The following is a 21,181-nucleotide window of genomic DNA, read 5'->3' as shown; positions in this document are numbered from 1 at the left end:
CAAAGGTCAAATCTGTAATAGGTCTATAACTCAAGAATAGCTGAAGTGATCCAATTTAAACTTGGTATGTATAATGATGTAAAGATTAACTGATTAGATTTTGGGTTCAAGAGGTCAAAGGTTAAAGGTCAAAGTCCATAATAGGTCTATAACTAGAGTATGGCTAAAGGGATCCAATTCAAACTTGGTACAGATATGTATAATGATATAAAGAAAAACCGATTAGATTTTGGGGGTCCCGAGGTCAAAGGCCAAAGGTTGGAGGTGTCAGGTAAAAATATGCTAAATAGGGCACAGCTGAATGGATTTAAATCAAACTTGATACCAGTATTATAATGATGTAATAATGTGGGCAGAGGCATATCGGTCGCCGTCGTGACGTCAAAGAGTGCCGTTCTAGTTCTACATGTATAGAGTCACAAAGGAACCAACCATACACCGCTTCAACCCACTAACCTTGCAATCACGACAAAGGACTTGGTGTTACGATTATATTTCCTAAATTACTATTACTTCGCTATTATTATTACGAAGACGGTGTTGCTGTATAATAAATTTGTTACTTCGAATTCGTTACTCTCACGATAATTAGTACACCCGCCTCTCTTTGAGTCAACAATGAACCAACCATACACCGCTTCAATCCAGTAACCTTGCAGTGATGAAAACGGGATTGCAATGTTACGATTACATTTACTAAATTATTGTTACGTTTGTGGGGATAGATGCGAAATACCTTAGGAAAATTCGGAATGTTTAGTTCAGCATGGACCGTGTGATTCGAAGAAGAATTTCCCTGTAATAAGTGGGGAATCTGCAGAGCATAAGATCATACGTGTCTCCATACGAGGGGTGGAGCTATGCTAATTAGGTAGGGCTTAAGGATGATCCCCAGTGTGTAATTGCCCGTGATTTTTTCCTCATGTTTTATTTCATCAAAAAGTGCCACAATTACAATGGCCATTAAACCGACATAGTTTAATGCGAGCGGTAGCATAGTTGGCTCTGGCGATTGGATCGGGCAGTCGCTCTCGTCCCTGGCTTGGCTGTTCCTGGCTCGTGGAGAGGAGGAGGAAGAAGCGGGCAGACTCACACTCTCGGTGACACACACATACACACACACACACATCCCCTCTACCCCCACCCACACCCCTCCCCCCAAACACACACACACACACACCAACCCACCCCCCCCCCCCCCACCGACACACACACATCTCTCCACCCCCCCCCCACACACACACACATCCCCCCTACACACACACACACACACACACACACACACACACACACACACACACACACACACACACACACACACGGCTGTCTGTCCAAGGCTGGTCTTCATCGGCTACAAACTTGACATTATTATTAACTAGGGCATGCCCGTACTATATATAAGCTAGGACGTGCCCGTACGTGGGTGCCCGTTCCTTGCCAAAAAAAAAAAAAAAAAAAAAATTTGTGTAGGGGTGTGTGTGTGTAAACATCCTAGGGCGTGCCCGTACGTGGGTGCAAAAAAACATGCGTGCAAACAACAACAACAAAAAAAAACTTTGAAACCACGTGGCAGTAACGACCACAGAACCCCCCCCCCCCCTCTATTTACATGAATGGTTTGGTCCATTCGCAACGACCACAGAACCCCCCCCTCTATTTACATGCAATGGTTTGGTCCAAAGCGAACGGTTTGGTCCATTCGATGTGATTCGATGATTCGATGTGAATGGTTTGGTCCATTCGCAACGACCACAGAACCCCCCCCCCCTCTATTTACATGAATGGTTTGGTCCATTCGCAAAGCCAAAGCGAACGACCACAGAACCCCCCCCCTCTATTTACATGAATGGTTTGGTCCATTCGCAAAGCCAAAGCGAACGACCACAGAACCCCCCCCCCCCCCTCTATTTACATGAATGGTTTGGTCCATTCGCAACGCCAAAGCGAACGGCGAACGGCTAAATCGCCATAGCTCGGTAAGTACTTGTCCGATTAATTTAAAACCTTGAAAAGGCACATCCTCGGGTCCCCAGCAATATACCTGGCAAGTTTCAAGTATATCGGACCGGTAGTTGTCGAGAAACAGCGGTCACAGACAAACGTACAAACGTACAGAGATTACTGGAATTATAGATAGATGTTATTATTAATTGACATTGTTACTTGACATTGTTATTATTAATTAATGTTATTATTATTATTACGAAAACAATACTACTGTATTAAGAAACTTGGGCAAATTTGTCCGAAGTGACCTGAAGGTGAGGCATGAAGCCTAAGGCCTATACGTGCTGTGTCGTTCGAAGACCCTAACGCCTCTGCTTTCAATATTTGATGGTCATTTTAACAATCAGTTTGTTTATGTTTCACACTAAATGAAAACCATAAAGGTAGAGCATGCATATTGTGATACACAACAGGTTCCACAATATGTCTGGCCTAAACGGCATAGGAATCAAAATGGCGGTGTGTGGAGTCAGCCGTCTTACCGCCGTAATGACGTCACATAACCTGTCATGTGACCAGATCCTCAGCTCTGATTGGTGTACATTTGAGGGGACATACATACATAGATACGGACAGACAAACTGTTCGAGATGGCTTTGCCCTATGGCAGGGGTCGGCAAGTAAGTTTGGCCTCGGGCCAATTTTTTTCTAAGCCACTAGGTGGCGGGCCAGAACACAATTAATGGCTAATTTAAGAAATTGATTGATAAAAAAATTTAACTGGAACTTGCAGTTACAGACCGCCTTATAAGACACGCATGTGTGGGAAATGCAAAGATTGGATTTCCATATATTGTAAATAATAAATGTGTATCATTTTAATTTTGAGGACTGACTGCTTCTCTGTTATGCACGACACATCATCACCTGGACTGACCATTTAGCGGAGCCAGCTTATTCTAATAATTGTTTGGCATACTTTTACCCTCAGTATTATTCACTGTAAAATGTGAGTGTTAATTTAATTCTGAGAGTGAACAAATGGACCCTCTCGGGTCCATTTGTTCACTCCAGAGTTAAATTAACACTCGGATTTTACTGTGTTCATTGGCCTCAGTGACCCCGCTCCACCCACACGTACAACGTAGCATTATTATTGTTTTGATTGTTTGTGCGCTGATGGTACGCTATTATGTTGTCTGCAGCCTACTTGAGTGTGAAGTTAGCTAAACATTTAACCTGGTAGCTAGCAAAAGAAAAATGTGTCAGGACTTCTTTCTGACCGCTTTTCTATGTGTTCGTTGTTCTGTCTGGTGAGGTGTGTGTGTGAGTGTGGTGTGACCACGTGTGTTTGTTTATGTTTCTGTCACCATGTGCGTCTTGGCTCCGCCTAACTCTGTTTCTCCTGTCATTGCAGGTTGGCTACTCCCACATTCCTTTCAATCTCCCCCGTGCAATTCCTTTCAATCTTCCCCGTGCATTCCATGTCCAATCACACGTCTGTCTCTCATTTGTTAATTGTTTGGTCTCAGCTTTGCCTCAGTGAAACAGGTGCCCCTCTCTGCGAGGTCCGCTACCTGCTGCATAGAGGCACTGTCGGATGCTGTGCAGGGAGTTATTATCGAGGGTCTCAGTCAGGCCAATTACTTTTCCCTAGCCACTGACGAGAGCACTGACAACACAGATGTAGCCCAATGACTCCACTATGAGGGGTTCAGCGTCACAGTGCAGCCCGCTGCCCGTTTTGTGATTGTCTGTGCCTGTCATTCGTATAATAAGCATTTTTCAGGTGGGGGTAGAATCTCTATTTGGACATATATAGCCTATATGTGGGACTGCCCAATGTTGAAAAAAATAAATAAATAACAATATATATATATATATATATATATATATATATATATATATATATATATATATATATATATATATATATATATATTTTTTTTTTTCAGATTATCAAATTAATCTGCTGGGCCAGATATTATTGATGGCGGGCCAGTTCTGGCCCGCAGGCCTCCTGTTGCCGACCTATGCCCTATGCCGTAAAAAAAATCTAAAGTGCAGCAAATAAAGTCTGAATGTTATGCATGACTCACCACATCGGCACAGTAACACCTCTCGGGTAGCTGTAGCACGAGCATCGGGTTCGGTGTCCGCGCATCCCAAAACTGAGGGGAAAGTAAATAGATGTTAAAAAAAAAAAAAAAATCAATGTTACCAGCAAAGTCTGCAACAACACGTATCCATAATATCCACGTATGGGAGAAAGTTAAAAAAGGGTAACCCATTGTGGTCTGGTACCCTGGACAAATTCCATACTCCTGTCCTGACTATCACAAGGACGAACTAGAGGTTCCAGGGAACCTGAACTCAACTGGTCTATATCAATATGGTTAGAATATGCATAATAGAACCACAAACTATATAGTTTATATGTGCTAAAGAGGTACAGTAACGTTGAAGGTATCTCATGTTTATACAGGAAACTCGAAAAAATTGAGTTTTAAGTGCGGCATGAAAAGTAAAACTACAATTACTTTTCTCCGATTTCAGACTTGAATTTATTATATGTGTTGAGGTTTGTTACATACTGTCAACACACCAAGTTTCAGCCTTCTAGCTACATTAGGAAGTACCAGATTGACAAAAATGGATTTTTCAATTCTGGCCGGTCTGCCACGACCATCACGACCGCTTTGGCAGCACAGATGCTCTGGAAAGAGCATGGCCATAAACGAAAAGAACATGACAAATGTTAGGCCGAGAAAAATATATTTCCGGTCTCTGGTCAGCACGCACATCGATTTTGACACTGCGCATCAACATTTTTTTTTTTTTTTTTTCCCCAACGGCACCGACAACAGCACACACCTGTTGTTGCCGGGCCGGTGCGCTATCTCGGGAACGACGGGTCTGTGAGGGTCGACATTGGTATCGACATTCGCGCACGGTTCTCCCCTACAAAACTACGTTTAGGTTGTCCAAATCCACCCAGCCGTTCCAAAGATATGAGTAGTTTTGTGTGCCGTGACGTCATGAATCCAATCGGCTGGATATTGTCATTTATTGAAACGAAGACGTTCTTTGTCGGGTTCGTGTGAAGCAACCAGCAGGCCTAGAGAGCTACGGGTGGTCTCGTTATTTAGGCCTGGATCCTATCTCATTTGTCATGAAGTTGTAAGTGTCTGTGATAATCTGGTGGACTGGGAGAAGAGATCGTGGGACACCATCGGCCTGTTAGACCACTTGCGCATGCGCAGTGTTGACGCGATCGACGCATTGGAATGTTTGACGGTACGGCGAGGCGATCTCGAGAACGAAATGGCAGTCTATAATATGCTTGAACTTAATGATTTTCAGAATAAATACATTTTAAAATAACTTAAGCTTGTGTTCATTATTTACAAAAAGGCCGACCTGTCCCATTGGCTGTCTTTAATTTCTCTCTGGACGGCGCCACGGCAGATGAGGAGAACCGCAAGGCATGAGGACACAAAAAACACCTTTATATGTGCAATCCATGCTTTTCAAAAAAAAACCGCATCGCCGCATCAATTCTGGAACTTTGGTCTGACCAGAGACCAGCAATATATTTTTTTCGGCCTTACCATTACAACACCAGAAGGGGGTGGGGAGAGCGGGGCGTGGGGTGGGGGGGGGGGGGGGAGGAGGGGAGTGGCAGGGAGGTGGATAATTCCACAATGTATACATGGACTTGAATATCGGACATGTTGAAAGTACAATATTGCTTGTTACGAAAAATGTTCTCCGCTCGATTCCAGGTCCTTAACACAGTCACCATCACAGTAAGAAGTCAGAGATATCGACAAGACTAATTAATTAACATCGCTTTTGTCAATACATTTACATGAAGCCAGGGATTGGTCAAACACACCTTTAATGCCTTGTCCCACCCACCAGTCATCACGCAGCTGTAGTTTGGAGCTTTTATCCAGTGAATCGTCCTAATGGGGGCATCATGCTGCAATGGGGATAAAAGGGTAAAAACAGGAACTTATGAAAACCCCAAATTATTCAAGACGTTTTCAGCATATATGCCCACAAAGGAAGCTTGCCACTTCAGCAGAGATTGTGATAAAAGGTAACCAAACTGTAGGTACATTTGACTCTCACAAATTCAATGCCTGCCAATTCAAATAGGCCGTTTTTATTCATACGGCGTGGATCTTTCACACTGGCGTGGATTTCACACTGCAAAACTAGCACTAACACAAACAACTGTGTGAAACTCACACCAACAACTCGGTTAGGGTTAGGGTTAGGGAAGCTTTCACACTGGCGTGGATCGTATCCTCACTTGAACAAATGGTGTGCATGGTGGCCTCCTTCACATGATACTCATGGCGGACCAACAATACACTCATCCCACCAAGCAACCCGTCTAAAATGATGATTTTATTTGCTGATGTTATAACCTTACAGGATTTCTTCACTCTACTAAAACTTGGGGAGCCTTAACGTTTCGCCTTTTAGCTGTCTAGCCTATAAAGCGTCATCCGGGTTTTTTGCATGCAGGGCGATGCATCAATGTAACCCTCAAATGAATGGTAATCTGGAGGACCCGTGTGCCAGAATTAGTCTTTGGGGGGCGTTAAAGACCCCACCAGTGTCTTTCACAAAAAGTAGGTGAGTTCAAACTGTTATTCTGGTCAAATTCCAAAATTAGTGCTCCGAATGTCTGCTGGGAAGACAACAGTAAACTACCCAGAATGACCATTGCCAAGAGACTACTTCAGCAGCACTAGTGCTCTGTCAAAAGTATGCACATTGATGATGATGATGATGATGATGATGATGATGATGATGATGATAAAAGTATGCACATTGATGATGATGATTATGTATTTAGCATGGTGAACTATGCTGGATCTGCCAATCTGTTTGCTGAACGGTTATGCAAACAATATACCCCTGGTGTTGGGCTAGCGGCTAGGGTGCCAGCTTAGGATCCAAGGATCCTGGGTTCGAATCCCAGTCGATTGCTGAATTAACGCCAGGGGGGTTGACTCAGCCTGTCATCCTTCCTAGGTCGGCTAATTGAGTACCAGTTCACTGGTAATTCCCTGCTTGTCGTAAAAGGCGACAAACAGGGTTGGCGGCAGGAAGGGCATCCGGCCGTAAAACATTGCTTCAAAAAGGGGACCAAAAAACAACAACAACCACGGTCCCCGAAAAGGCCAACCCCCACTTTGCGGGGAAAAATGGCCTCTAAACGGTGGTTTTATACAAATTGGTGAGAGTCAACTGTGTTATACAAGATAATGATTTCAAAAACAAGAAATGAAAGATTGCAGTATGTCAAAGGGCTACTGTAAGACCCCGGTTAACATCGGGGATGCGTTCCTGAAAAGTGCGACGAATATTAAAACTACGAAAACAGAGCAGTTTTTGTCATAAGAATTAATGGAATAAGTGGGAGAATGAGTTCAACACATCATCAATTCAGATATTACATTTCACTTTTTACCAACAATATTACCCTTTTATGATTAATGATAAGTACAATTATGTATAAATAATTATATAAATGAACAGGATTATACGTAACCAATCAATATATGTGGAAAAATTACATGCCCAGACTGGGAATCGAACCCAAGTCCTCTGGTGAACCGTACCAGTGCTCTGCCATCTGAGCTATCTGGGCGACCCTAACTGAGCATGCAATTATCCCATACATATGATTGCCACTCTCTTTCAGTCACTACTTCCGGGGCACTCGCTACCAACCATAGGAGCAACAACCGCTTGAACACGAGAGGGTCTTCCCCCATTGGGGGGGGGGGGGGGGGGGGAACAAGTCCATGTCTGCTATTATAGACAACACTGGGGGCACAGTAATGCAATTAGAAAAATGAACAGGATTATGAATAACCCATCAATATGTGGAAGAATTACTAGAAGGAAGCAGTGGAGGAAACTGCGATGGTATTACGCCTTTCTCATTAATCATATTTGAAAGCCTGGTGTTGGATATTTCAAAGGGAAAAGGATATTTCAAAGCCTGGTGTTGGCTTAGCGGTTAGGGTGCCGGCTTGGGATCCTCGGATCCTGGGTTCGAATCCCGATCGATCTTTGAACAAGCGTTACGCCTAGGTCCCCCGTCGGTGAAGTGATGCGAGTTGACAAAGTGGAAGACGCAAGGTGGCCATCTTGGATTTTGAGGTGGCGACCCAATTTTCAATAGCGTTCTCCCTTGTGCGTCGATACACCCACACACCAGATTAGAAGTTAGTAGTTCATTTATTAGTCCCCTACCGGTGTACACCGGAGGGGACTATAGGTTTGCACTCAGTCCGTCAGTCCGTCAGTCCATCAGGCAAAGAACAGTTTTCCGGACTTTTTTTCTAAACTCTTAATGCTAATGATTTCAAACTTGGCACATGGTTTCCTCATGATAAGTTACAGGTCAAGTTCGAACTTCACGTTTCGATCATTTCTGACAAAGTTATGCACTTTGAACTTTGGGAATTCTGATAATTCTGATGATCCTTAACTCAGTGCCATTTTAAGTTTTAATTTCCTTTAAAAAAGATTTTCTTTGCAATAATTGGACCGATTGAGATCAAATTTTCACCGGAGGAGGGACTCGGTCTGAAGAATATTTTAATGGTAATTATGACGTCACAGGTCACGTGGTTCGGCCGCCATATTGTTTTTCGTGAAAACACAAAAACCTCTTTCTCTGCAATGGCTGAACAGATCGAGGCCAAACTTTGCAGGCAGGATCACATACCCATGACGAACAAAAAAGTCAGCGAGCATGATGTCATGCGTCACATGGTTTCAGAGTTATGACGTTTTTAAGCATGAACCTTTAAAACCGAGCTCCTCCCTCATTTTTGATCCAATCGAGGGGAAACTTAACAGATCTGTTCAGCACTAAAATGTCCTTTTGGAATTTGCGATAGGGCATGTGGTTTGGCAGATATCGTTAATTAAACGAAAATATTTTTTAAAATGGATATCTCTTGTTTATTCTCGAGTTCTCCTCAAGCCGCACTGCGCGTTCTCAGCCTCGTCTCGCGAACGTCAACAGCGCGACACAGCGCGCGCTTTCTGGAGGGGCGGAGCCAAGCCGAGCAACATATATATATATACACATCGATCATCGATCGTGAACCGGAAAATATCATAAATTACTGATTGTTTCAGAGTTATGACGTTTTTAAGCATGAACCGTTAAAACCGAGCCCCTCCCTCATTTTTGATCCAATCGAGGGGAAACTTCACAAATCTGTTCAGCATGTCAGTCTACTAAAATGTCCTTTTGGAATTTGCGATAGGGCACGTGGTTTAGCAGATATCGTTCATTAAACGAAAATATTTTTTAAAATGGATATCTCTTGAATCGCTCGTACCTCAGAGCGTGAGTTGGTAATAATTTATATAATTCACACAGTGCAATACGTGCAGGCCGCTCCACGGAGCGACCTTGCGGGCTTATCAACGAGGCGAGGCGTGACACACGTGTCTCCGCATACCTCAGATCAAGTTTGAAAACCAACATCAACTGTGCATACATTTGCATATTCGGTCATTTTTGACAAAGTTATGGCACTTTGAACTTTGGTAGGGGACATGTATTGCAGCGCAATACTCAGAATGCTTGTTTTTCAAGATATTCCGCTCACAAGGTTCAGACATACATGGCGGCGGCCATCTTGGATTTTGACGTCGTGCCCCAATTTTCAATAGCGTTCTTCCTTATGTGTAGATACACCAACACACCAAATCAGATATGAGTAGTTCGTTTATTTTTCAAGATATTTTGCTCACAACGTTCAGATATATATATGGTGGCGGCCATCTTGGATTTTGATGTGGCGATCCAATTTTCAATAGCGTTCTTCCTTATGCCTAGATACACCCACACACCAGATTATAAGTTGGTACTTCGCTTATTTTTCAAGCTATTCAGCTCAAGGTTCAGACATACATGGCGGCTGCCATCTTGGCTTTTGACGTGGCAACCCAATTTTCAATAGGGTTCTTCCTTATGCTTAGATACACCCACACACCAGATTAGAAGTTGGTACTTCGCTTATTTTTCAAGATATTCCGCTCACAAGGTTCAGACATACATGGCGTCAGACATACATGGGGGCGGCCATCTTGGATTTTGACGTGGGTTGCACCCACACACCAAATTTGAATGCGGTCCTTCGCTTACGCATGGACGGACGGACGGACACACGGACGTACACACAGACGGAGGGGAAAACCATAGTCCCCCTTTCGCTCCGCGGTGCGACGGGGGACAATTAACGCCAGGGGGGCTGACTCAGTCTGTCATCCTTCCAAGGTCGGCAAATTGAGTACCAGTTCACTGGTAATTCACTGTGTCGCAAAAGGTGACCAACAGGGTTGGCAGCAGGAAGGGCATCCGGCCATAAAACATTGCTTCAAAAAGTGGACCACGGTGCCCAAAAAAGGCCAACCCTGCTCTGTGAGGAAAAAAAAAATGGCCTCTAAAGGTGGTTGTTCCTAAATCACATTTCACCAAATTTCTCAGATCAAGCCAAGAGATGAAGGAATCTGAATCGTCTCCAAATCCTAAAGATATTTCAGACAGCAGCAAACATCGCAATATACCATAATTATTTAGAAATATCAATATTTAAAAAAGCATATAGTGTAAATATCTAAGAGCAGAGTCAACGGCGTTGCTACGCAGATTGTCAGTGGTTCGAAAAAATAAGTTTTAAATTCCTGATTGTATATTTAATTGAGAATCATGTCCTAATGCCCCTATCCGGTGTGTCTATATGGCGATTAGATACAATATATATTTACACTCAACCCTCGGCGAAATCGCGATAGCCGAACTGAAGAATGTATGGTAATAATTCTAATTGGTGCCAGGACCCCCAAGTTGACCACATATTTAACCTATTTTTGCCACTTTTTTACCAAGTGTTTCTACCATATAAAGACCTACCTATGTAAACATAAAGACCTATGTTTCTACCATTTCTACCATAAAACAAGAATCACAATATGTAAATAAAAATAAAATGGTAAAAAAGTACTTTTTTAAAACCATTTTATTTACCTTTTTGGGGAAGATGAGGGGCTTAGGTGGTTGGGTAGGTTCCGAGGCTTGGGTGGAGTCTTATTCACCACCCCTACGTGCCTCTAACTCGTCCAGGATTGCGTCAGCTGTAGCACCAGAGAAGCGCTCAATGTCAGAGGGCTCGTCAAAGACAGAGGGCTGTGCCTCGTTGCGACGCCGTAAGCAGGGTCGGCGTCATGGGGGGGGGGGAATTCGCGGGCCATGCCCACCCAAATGAGTTATTGTGCTCCCCCACCCCCACACCCACCCGCAGGCCAAGCCTTTGGCGCCAAGCTTGCACGTCGGCTATTGTGTGTGTGTGTGTGTGTGTGAAAGAGAGAGACTTTGCAGCATGTTTTTAAATTGGAACTGGGTTGGTGTGTTGATTGTTGACGGAAAACTCTTATTATCAAGCATTTACATCATAGATCGAGTTCTCGAACGGCAGTTTGTGTCCCCCCCCCCCCTCCCCCACGCGGTTACCCTAATGTCCCCCGATTAGACTTGTTCTGACACCGAGTCTGGCCGTAAGAATTCGGTGATCTGGCGTTGGCGGAGGGAGTTGACGTGGGCATGATACTGCTCCTCGTAACCTGCCAGTGCCGTATTAATAAAGGAGCACATTGCTTCACTGTTGAATGTTAAATCTTATCTACGTTTCTACGATAATCACGGTTTTGGTAAATACCTCGCACTGTTGACTCATTTATCCCAAATTTCTTTCCAACACTTCGCTTTGTTTCACCATTGTCGATCAACTGCACAATTTCGAATTTCTGAGCGTAAGTTAAGTTCTTCCTCTTCTTGATTTCCCTCGATTTCTCTTTCCCCACGCTCGGTGATGACGTAGCACCCTTTCCACCATTTCCGGTGCACTATAGCGCGTATTTGGGGCGCGATAGTCGTGTGTTGTGCAGTTTTTTAGGTAGCCGCGATAGCAAAGAAACGCGATAGCCGAGTTCGCGATAGCCGAGGGTTGAGTATATATATATATATATTTATTTTTGTATCTAATTTGCAAGGGTCTGCAAACATTAGGCCAAGGTACCTTCCTTGAAGACAGGTTGTGATTGCATTGGTCTTCCAATCGTCTTTGCCCAAGTATTGCACCTATTGCTAATGTACACTTTTATACAATCCCACAAGGTGCCACAGATTTAACACTTTCAATGTCTATCTCCGGAAGGGCATCCGGCCATAAAAACATTGCCTCAAACAGGGAACCATGATTGTCATGGGGCCCGCAAGGCTAACCCCTGCTCTAGTGGGGAAAAATGGCCTTAAAACGATCATTCATTCATTCAATGTCTATCTCCCACATCCATCCAGGCTGGGTGCTCAACTCCGACATAATGTCTGAAAAGGATCCCTCTGGATTTTTGATTGAAACATCCCCCAGCAGTAAACATTCTAACATACACAAGTTCATTGGAATGCAGTCAAGTTCAAAAAAGTCCGAATCAACAACCCTTGTTGTAATTGTGTTATAAAAGACAAAAAAGATGCACCTGTTGCCAATGATAAAGTTTGTGCACGCAAAATTATGAATGACCGAGACATTACAAATTAATGACTCATTTACCTGCGCCACCTGGATAGCCTGGTTGCTGTTCAGATCCCACATTTTGGCGGTTTTGTCGCAGGACGCTGTAAATACCTTCGTACCATCCTGCAAGGCAATGTCACCAAATTATAAAGCCAATTGGAAATATTGGTCATGGTTAAAATTATTTTGCCTAAAATTTTTTTTTTTTAAAGAAGGACAGTGCATTCAAAAAGTATTCAGACCCCTTCACTTTTTTCACATTTTGTTATGTTGCAGCCTTATGCTGAAATCGTTTAAATTCATTTTTTTCCCTCATCAATCTACACTCAATACCCCATAATGACAAAGAGAAAACAGGATTTTAGAAGGTTTTGCAAATTTATTAAAAAGAAAAAACTGAAACATCACATTCACATAAGTATTCAGACCCTTTGCTATGACACTTGAAATTTAGCTCAGGTGCCTCCCATTTCTCTTGATCATCTTTGAGATGTTTCTACACCTTGATTGGAGTCCACCTGTAGTAAATTCAATTGATTGGACATGATTTGAAAAGGCACACACCTGTCTATATAAGGTCTCACAGCTGACAATGCATATCAGAGCAAAAACCAAGCCATGAGGTCGAAGGAACTGCCTGCAGAGCTCAGAGACAGGATTGTGTCGAGGCACAGATCTGGGGAAGCCTACAAAAAAAAAATTCTGCTGCATTGAAGGTTCTCAAGAGAAGTGGCCTCCATAATTCTTAAATGGAAGAAGTTTGGAACAACCAGGACTCTTCCTAGAGCTGGCCGCCCGGCCAAACTGAGCAATAGGGGGAGAAGTGCCTTGGTAAGAGAGGTGATCAAGAACCCAATGGTCACTCTGGCTGAGCTCCAGAGATCCTGTGTGGAGATGGGAGAAACTTCCAGAAGGACAACCATCACTGCAACACTCCACCGATCTGGGCTTTATGGCAGAGTGGCCAGACGGAAGCCTCTCCTCAGTGAAAGACACATGAAAGCCCGCTTGGAGTTTGCACAAAAGCACCTAAAGGGCTCTCAGATTGTGAGACACAAGATTCTGTGGTCTGATGAGACACAAGATTCTGTGGTCTGATGAAACGAAGATTGAACTGTTTGGCCTCAATTCTAAGCGTCATGTCTGGAGGAAACCAGGCACCGCTCATCACCTGCCCAATACCATCCCAACGGCGAAGCATGATGGTGGCAGCATCATGCTGTGGGGATGTTTTTCAGCAGCAGGGAATGCAGACTGGTCAGGGTTGAGGGAGCAATGAACGGAGCAAAGTACAGAGATATCCTTAATGAAAACCTGAAACAGAGCGCTCAGGACCTCAGACTGGGCCGAAGGTTCACCTTCCAACAGGACAATGACCCTAAGCACACAGCCAAGACAACGCAAGAGTGGCTTAGGGACAACTCTGTGAAGGTCCTTGAGTGGCCCAGCCAGAGCCCTGACTTGAACCCAATCCAACATCTCTGGAAAGACCTGAAAATGGCTGTCCACCGACGGTCCCCATCCAACCTGACAGAGCTTGAGAGGATCTGCAGAGAAGAATGGCAGAAAATCCCCAAATCCAGGTGTGCAAATGTTGTCGCGTCATACCCAAGAAGACTCGATGCTGTAATCGCTGCCAAAGGTGCTTCAACTAAGTACCGAGTTAAGGGTCTGAATACTTATGTCAATGTGTTATTTCAGTTTTTCCTTTTTAATAAATTTGCAAAACTTTCTAAAATCCTTTTTTCTCTTTGTCATTATGGGGTATTGAGTGTCGACTGATGAGGGAAAAAATTAATTTAAACGATTTCAGCAGAAGGCTGCAACATAACAAAATGTGAAGAAAGTGAAGGGGTCTGAATACTTTCTGAATGCACTGTGTGTGTGTGTGTATGTATATATATATATATATATATATATATATATATATATATATATATATATATATATATATAAATAAAATACTTGGAAGCATTTCATGCAAGTGACGCTGGTTCCTCAAATCAAATGCAATAAAGCCGATATTGCCAAGCCAAAGTGTGTCGTGTACATGCAAGATGTTTGGGAAAGAAATTGAGCAATGATCACAAAATAAAACTAGATATGTGATCATAACGTGATCACCAAGGGTAAGCCTCCCCTGGTGCCCACAGTAGCCTTTTTTTTTTTCCCCGACCACAATATGACCTTGAACTTCAAAATTTATGGATGGAGTGAAAATTAAGAACATGTATCCCCATATAGACAATCTATTCATAAAACCATCAACCTCATGAAAAAGAGGAAAATTATGAAAGTTATGATTGAAAAGGTGTTTTTTGTAGTCACAACCTGAAAAAGGTAGGTCAAGGACAAAACAAATATCAGGTGCACAACTTCAGTGTAGGTACGCTATTATGATGCAAGAACATCTTGGAAGGCGAAGCAGTCAGGTTCCATATTGGCAAAATTGAGTGGACAAAAAATAAAAATCGCATTTTTTTTTTAACCACCATTTGACCTGGTGTTGTGTGCAATCCCTGGTGTAAAAGTGTGCAATCCCTGGTGTTGGGCTAGCGGCTAGGGGGCTTAGGATCCTGGGTTCGAATCTCGGTCGATCGCCGAATTAATGCCAGGGGGGTTAACTCAGCCTGTCATCCTTCCGAGGTCGGCTAATTGAGTACCAGTTCACTGGTAATTCCCTGTTTGTCGTTGAAGGCGGCAAAAAGGGTTGGCGTCAGGAAGGGCATCCGGCCGTAAAACATTGCTTCAAAAAGGGGACCAAAAAAACAACAACTACCACGGTCCCCGAAAAGGCCAACCCCCGCTTTGTGGGGAAAATGGCCTCTAAACGGTGGTTTTATTTGACCTCAACCTTTAACCTCAAGGGGTATGATGTGAATCAAGCGTAAATGTGCCTTCATCTAGGCCATCGACAAAGGACAATTCCATTCCGATTGTGTTCCTTCAGTGCCTTGAATATCCTATATGGGTGGATATGTGTGCATTACAAGTACCAGTATACACATTAATATTATTGGACAAACCTTACTCCAGTTATGGTAAAAAAAAAAAAAAAAATTTTTCATTAAATTTAAAATAATTAGGTGATCAAAAAAATAAATAACCAACCCCAATATTCCCATTGTTGATGCAAAATTTCATTCCGAAGGTCCCATCCGGCTCCTATATAGTATATATATAGAACAAAATATATATATAGAGCAAAAATATATATATATATATAGTATATATATAGAGCAAAATTTCATTCCGAAGGTCCCATCTGGCTCCTATATACTGCTGCATTGAAATTTGAAGGTTCCGAAAAAAAGGAGAAAAAAAAACAACCTAAAAGGTGGTTTTGTACTCCTCGGGGGTTGGAGAAACTACCACGAAAACCTGGGGGCACCAATTGCAGAAACAAACCCGACAACAGGTCTAAGCCTCCCTCTATCCAATAGTAGGCTTAATACATAAACAAATGAATGAACAAAACAGATCAATGGTGTATGGTTGGTGCGTCACAGTGCTCACATCGCTCCAGCAAACATCCAAGATGGGTCCAGTGTGCATCTGCTGGGCCTTTGGGATTGTCTGCCCAGTGTCCTGCACTTCCCAGCATCGCACCTGCAGATGCACAAAAAAAAGAAGAAAAAAAAAAAGAAGAGAAGAGCAAACTTTCCTTACGCAAGATACAAACTACTTGAGACATTCCATCACAACCTGAACAACCACGTTTATAAACTTTTGTTCAACACAAAAGCAGACTTTGGAGAGGAAGAGCAAATAAGTAACTGGCAAAGGGAGAGCCTCACATCGTTGGCCCACGAGCCAGCAACCAGGTAGTTTCCAGGTAGTAGTGCAGGGCTGAATGCCAAACATGATATGCTGTCATCTGGTGGTGACGTCACTTCAATGTCCTGTATAAAAATTAACAGCTGAAGCTCCATTATATATATATATATATATTTTATATATATATATAAAAATAATTTTATTTTTATTTTTTAAATACACTTTTTTTTTCCTACTTTTTTTTAAACACTTTATATGATAATAACAGCAACATTTACCCAGTTTATCAGCATTGTAGCAGAGTGGAATGGAATACCGCTTCAATGACGATGCATAAAAGCGAGAGTGATGATGATATTATCAAGATTTGTTGGCCTAAATAATATTAAGATATCACAAAACTATCCCACACTATGATGGTTACTTTCTCTTCTCACACACCTTCATGGGGTTATGAGTGCTTGGGGTAGTGCCAAACATTCCTCCTCCTCCTCCTCCTCCACCACCACCACCACCACCACCTCCACCTCCTCCTCCTCCTCCAAACCCCGTCGAACCTCCAAAGAGGCTCATGTCTCACCAGCGAAGAAAAAGACTACGTTATAAACAAACACGAGGCACCAAGTGGAAGAAAGGAGGTGAAGTGGGGGAAAATAGGTGAGCCCCTTATTTTCAGTGAGTTCAGGAGTTCAGGCACACCTTTACCTGAACAACGTGAATACGAGAACTCGAAACAGAAACCGTATTCCCGCCACCTAACAAGAACACATTTCCTCAACGCGACCCGCAACGAACGTTCTGTATCAAGAACGATATGATATGAGTCAAGTGAGGCGAAAATCATCTTCTTCTTCGTTTTAAACCGACACTTTTCTTCAATTCAAACACAAAGGAAATTACGTTTAACTGAAGCTTAAAATATATCATTTATTTCAATAAGTGTTGTGTAGACACTCAATAATAATTTAGAATGAGGCAGAATTTATTTTTATTGCAAAATGAGGGTTAGCCTATACATCGCCTAAAATCCCCGACAGCGTTTTGAAATATGGAAAATGGAATAACGAACAAGAATAAAATGGAATAACGAACAGAATACTAAAAGGAATACGTATACCAAATGGGGGATTAGAAAAAAAATGAAAGACAACAAAAACAATTCAGTCAGAACAAAAAAGGAGAACAGCCACGCTCGCCATTATCATTGCATACACCCTAACGTTGCATTCCTCGAATTTTAGTCCATATTTAAGTGGGAAAAAGACAACGAAAGGGGTCGGGGGAAAGCGTGAATTAGGATTGTTTGCTCAGATGTTAATATTTGCCGAAATTTAATTCAATATTTAAACCCCGCAATATCGAAACAAAAAACGACATTAATATATATATTTTCGGATGCGGTCACTGGCCACACAAAACGACGAATAAGGGCTTACAAATAGATACATCGTGAAGCGCGTGTTCGTCTGTTAACTCCCACTCGACTCCAACCACCAATAATTTATAGATGCCATGTCTTTGGAGACCAGGAAGATGTTCGCTTGTTTTATTTTGTTGGATAGAAGTTGTCGGAGGAGGAAGGAAAGACGAATCAGGATGCAAATTTACAGCGTCGAGTGTTGCGGGATGGAAGGAATCGTTGCACGCGATTTTGTTCCTCCATCTTGGCGCCAAAATTCACGTGGCCCTGACGTCACATGTAACGGGACGGGCCAATCCTCCAATCCTCGTGTCGCGAATCCTATTGGTAAGCCGTGACGTAACGCGGCGCGTCATAATTCTGTTACCGGGTCCAAACACGAAAATGGAGCCTGTGACACTTTTCACTCTGACCAACTTCTTTTCTAATATGTATAATATTGTGGTGCTGTGCACACACGACTCGATTGCCAGAGAGGTAGGCCACAACGCGTTGGTACAAACAGAGTCTTTATTAAGAGCTCACACTTCAGCACTGGGCAGTGGGCGGGCTCGAGCTTAGAGCCTGCATATATGTCCCGAGGCCACGCCTTGTCCCCAGGCGTGGCCGATCGGTCAAAAGGCGGGGCATGCGCTTTCGTTCCCCGCCTGGACGCTCGCGCCACCCACTGGTGCGCGGAATTATTGTCCCTTGTGCCCGCCACACGCGCCCCCCCAGAATTCCCGCGCACCTGAAGGGTGAGTTTGCGGGGAAGCCGGATGACCCGGCCGAAACGCCCCCTGGCGATGGGTACAGGGCTGGGGGGTAGCGGGACGGCGGGTCTGGGAGGTGCTGGGGTCCGACCGCCGGGGGGCGGCCTCGAAGCGGAGGCAGAGCTGCTTGCGGGGGGTGGTCCAGATCGAGGTGAGCCAGCTTGAGGCGGCCCACGGAGATATGATCCGGGGCACCGCCGATGTCGATGGTGAAATATTTGTCCCCGGTCTCCAGCACGCGGAAGGGCCCGTCGTACGGGGGCCGTAGCGGTGCCCGGTGGGCGTCGTGCCGGACGAAGACGGACTCCGCCGTGCGAAGCTCCGGGGCGACGTGGGAAAACGGGCAACTGTGGTGTGCCGTCGGCACCGGGGCGAACCTCCGGGCGGTCTCCTGAAGGGCGGAGCGCTGTTGCGCCGCGGACCAAGGAGCCGTGGAGTCGGGGATAAATTCGCCCGGTACCCGCAGTGATTGCCCGAAGACCAGCTCTGCCGAGGACGCGCACAGGTCGTCCTTGGGCGCCGTCCTGAGGCCCAGCAGGACCCAGGGGAGCCTGTCGGCCCAGCTGCCGTCGCGGAGGCTGGCCCGGAGCGCGGCCTTCATCGAGCGATGAAAGTGCTCGCACAGGCCATTGGCCTGGGGGTGGTAGGCCATGGTGCGGTGTAGTTTCACGCCGTGCCCTTGCGCCACCGCGGCCCAGAGCTCTGAGGTGAACTGGGGGCCGCGGTCGGACGAGATGTCCGAGGGGGCACCGAACCGGGCAACCCAAGTGGCGATGAAGGCTTGCGCCACATCTGCCGCAGACGCCGCCGCCAATGGGACGGCCTCCGGCCACCGTGTGGTGCGGTCCACCATGGTGAGGAGGTGGGGGAAACCCCGCGAGGGGGGCAGAGGTCCCACCAGGTCGACGTGCACGTGGTCGAACCGACGCTCGGGCACCGCAAACGGGGCCAACGGGGCCTGGGTGTGGCGGTGGACCTTTGCGCGCTGGCACGCGAGGCACGTCCTGGCCCAGTCGTGGACGTCCTTCCTGAGGCCATGCCAGACGAACTTCGCCGCGACGAGCTTCTGGGAGGCCTTCGTGCCCGGGTGGGACAGGCCGTGGATGGCATCGAACACTGGGCGCTGCCAGCCAGCGGGCACGATGGGGCGAGGCCGGCCGAGGGAGACGTCGCACAGGAGGGCCACGCCCGCGGCGTCGAACATCTGAGCAAACATCTGAGCATCACAGATTTTGAAGATTCTGAGCATCACAGATCAGAAGATTTGCCTCAAAATCCTGTGTCCCAAACCCATCTCTCTCTGTTCCCACTTTACCCAGTCGAACCCAACTGCTCATGGACTCTGTGGCCTTCTCTCCTGACAAGGTGGAGAAGTTTTTGTCAAACCTCGACTCTGATTCTGCAACTGGACCAGACGGCATCAGCCCACGGGTCCTAAAATCCTGCTCTTCCGCTCTATCTCACCCTCTCTCTGTTCTTTTCACCCTCTCTTTTGCTCAAGGTCATCTACCAGCATCTTGGAAATCAGCAAACATTACCGCTTTACACAAAAAGGTGCTAAAACAGATCCTTGCAACGACAGACCAATCGGCCTGCTCCCAATTATCAGCAAAGTCATGCAATCCATTATTGCTTCGGATATCAAATCCTTCCTCTTCTCCAATGGCTTGATCTCCGATCATCAATTTGGATTCAGACCAGGTCATTCTACTCTGGACATGCTGCTTCTGCTGTCTCAAAAATGGATGGAGGTCCTCAATGCCAAACAGGAAATCAGAGCTGTCTCCCTTGACATATCACGTGCCTTCGATACGGTCTGGCACCCAGCTATGCTCACCAAACTCTCCTCCTATGGTATCCATGGAAATCTCCATGCATGGCTTGTGGACTTCCTCTCTGGTCGGTCAACGTGTGGCCCTGAATGGATTTCTCTCATCTCCCCTTCCTGTTCATGCTGGAGTTCCCCAAAGCAGTGTTCTGGGGCCTGTGCTTTTTCTGGTCTTTATCAATGATCTCTCTAACTCTGGAAAATCCTCTCTATCTCTTTGCTGATGACTCCACTCTCTGCCACTCCATTCCTCTTCCCTCAGATCGGCAGTCTGCAGCCTCCTCACTCTCTGAAGACCTGGACAAAATCACAGACTGGTCAAACATGTGAAACATGTCTTTCAATCCTGACAAATCTCACACTCTTACTATGTCTCTCCGAAAAGACCGACTGGACAACCCTCCCATCTACTTTCTCAACCATCCTCTCCAAGAAGTTCTGTCGCTCAAGCTTTTGGGTCTCACTATCTGCCATGATCTTTCCTGGGAAAATCACATTTCCAAGCTGCCCTTGAAAGCCAGTCGCCTACTGGGTATCCTCCGTCGTGCGAATTCCTTCCTTGGCACACCTGAGCTCCTCACCACATACAAGGCTTTCATCCGCAGCTCAATGGAATACTTTTCTCCCCTATGGACCGGTGCTCCTTCCTCACACCTAGCTCGGCTTCACGCTATTGAAACCAAAGCTTTCAGAATCATTGGAATCTCCCACGATGAAGCTATCTCCGAGTGCCGTTCACTCACTCACCGCAGGCAGGTAGGAGGTCTTTTTGTCTTCTACCAACTCCTCTCCGGCTTTGCTCCCCCAGCTCGATCTGTGCTCTGTCCCCAAA

General features: G+C 45.1%; 1 protein-coding gene and 1 non-coding gene across 3 annotated transcripts in view; both read right to left on the bottom strand.

The window, feature by feature from the left end:
- The window catches only part of RAE1 (ribonucleic acid export 1), a 32,829-nt gene extending 15,622 nt beyond the window's left edge, over positions 1–17,207 (bottom strand). Inside the window, exons 1-7 of one of the 2 annotated variants that reach the window (XM_068097925.2) lie at positions 17,055–17,207; positions 16,791–16,944; positions 16,370–16,474; positions 16,089–16,181; positions 12,609–12,695; positions 5,846–5,932; positions 4,047–4,118 (exon numbers count right to left, since the gene is read on the bottom strand). In XM_068097925.2, coding sequence (XP_067954026.2) covers positions 4,047–4,118; positions 5,846–5,932; positions 12,609–12,695; positions 16,089–16,181; positions 16,370–16,474; positions 16,791–16,922 — 576 coding nt within the window. In that variant the 5' untranslated portion in view covers positions 16,923–16,944; positions 17,055–17,207. The remainder of the gene's footprint in view (positions 1–4,046; positions 4,119–5,845; positions 5,933–12,608; positions 12,696–16,088; positions 16,182–16,369; positions 16,475–16,790; positions 16,945–17,054) is intronic. The other variant, XM_068097926.2, reaches the window with a different exon arrangement.
- TRNAT-GGU (transfer RNA threonine (anticodon GGU)) lies at positions 7,546–7,618 on the bottom strand. Its single transcript has one exon. It is a non-coding gene; the product is annotated as a tRNA-Thr (tRNA).
- Positions 17,208–21,181: the final 3,974 nt, after the last annotated feature.

Source organism: Myxine glutinosa, chromosome 13 (assembly GCF_964187855.1).
Source record: "Myxine glutinosa chromosome 13, kmMyxGlut1.1, whole genome shotgun sequence".
In the NCBI taxonomy this organism is placed as follows: domain Eukaryota; kingdom Metazoa; phylum Chordata; class Myxini; order Myxiniformes; family Myxinidae; genus Myxine; species Myxine glutinosa.
The sequence above is the reverse complement of the archived record's forward strand: the minus strand, read 5'-3'. Positions and strand labels throughout refer to the sequence as shown.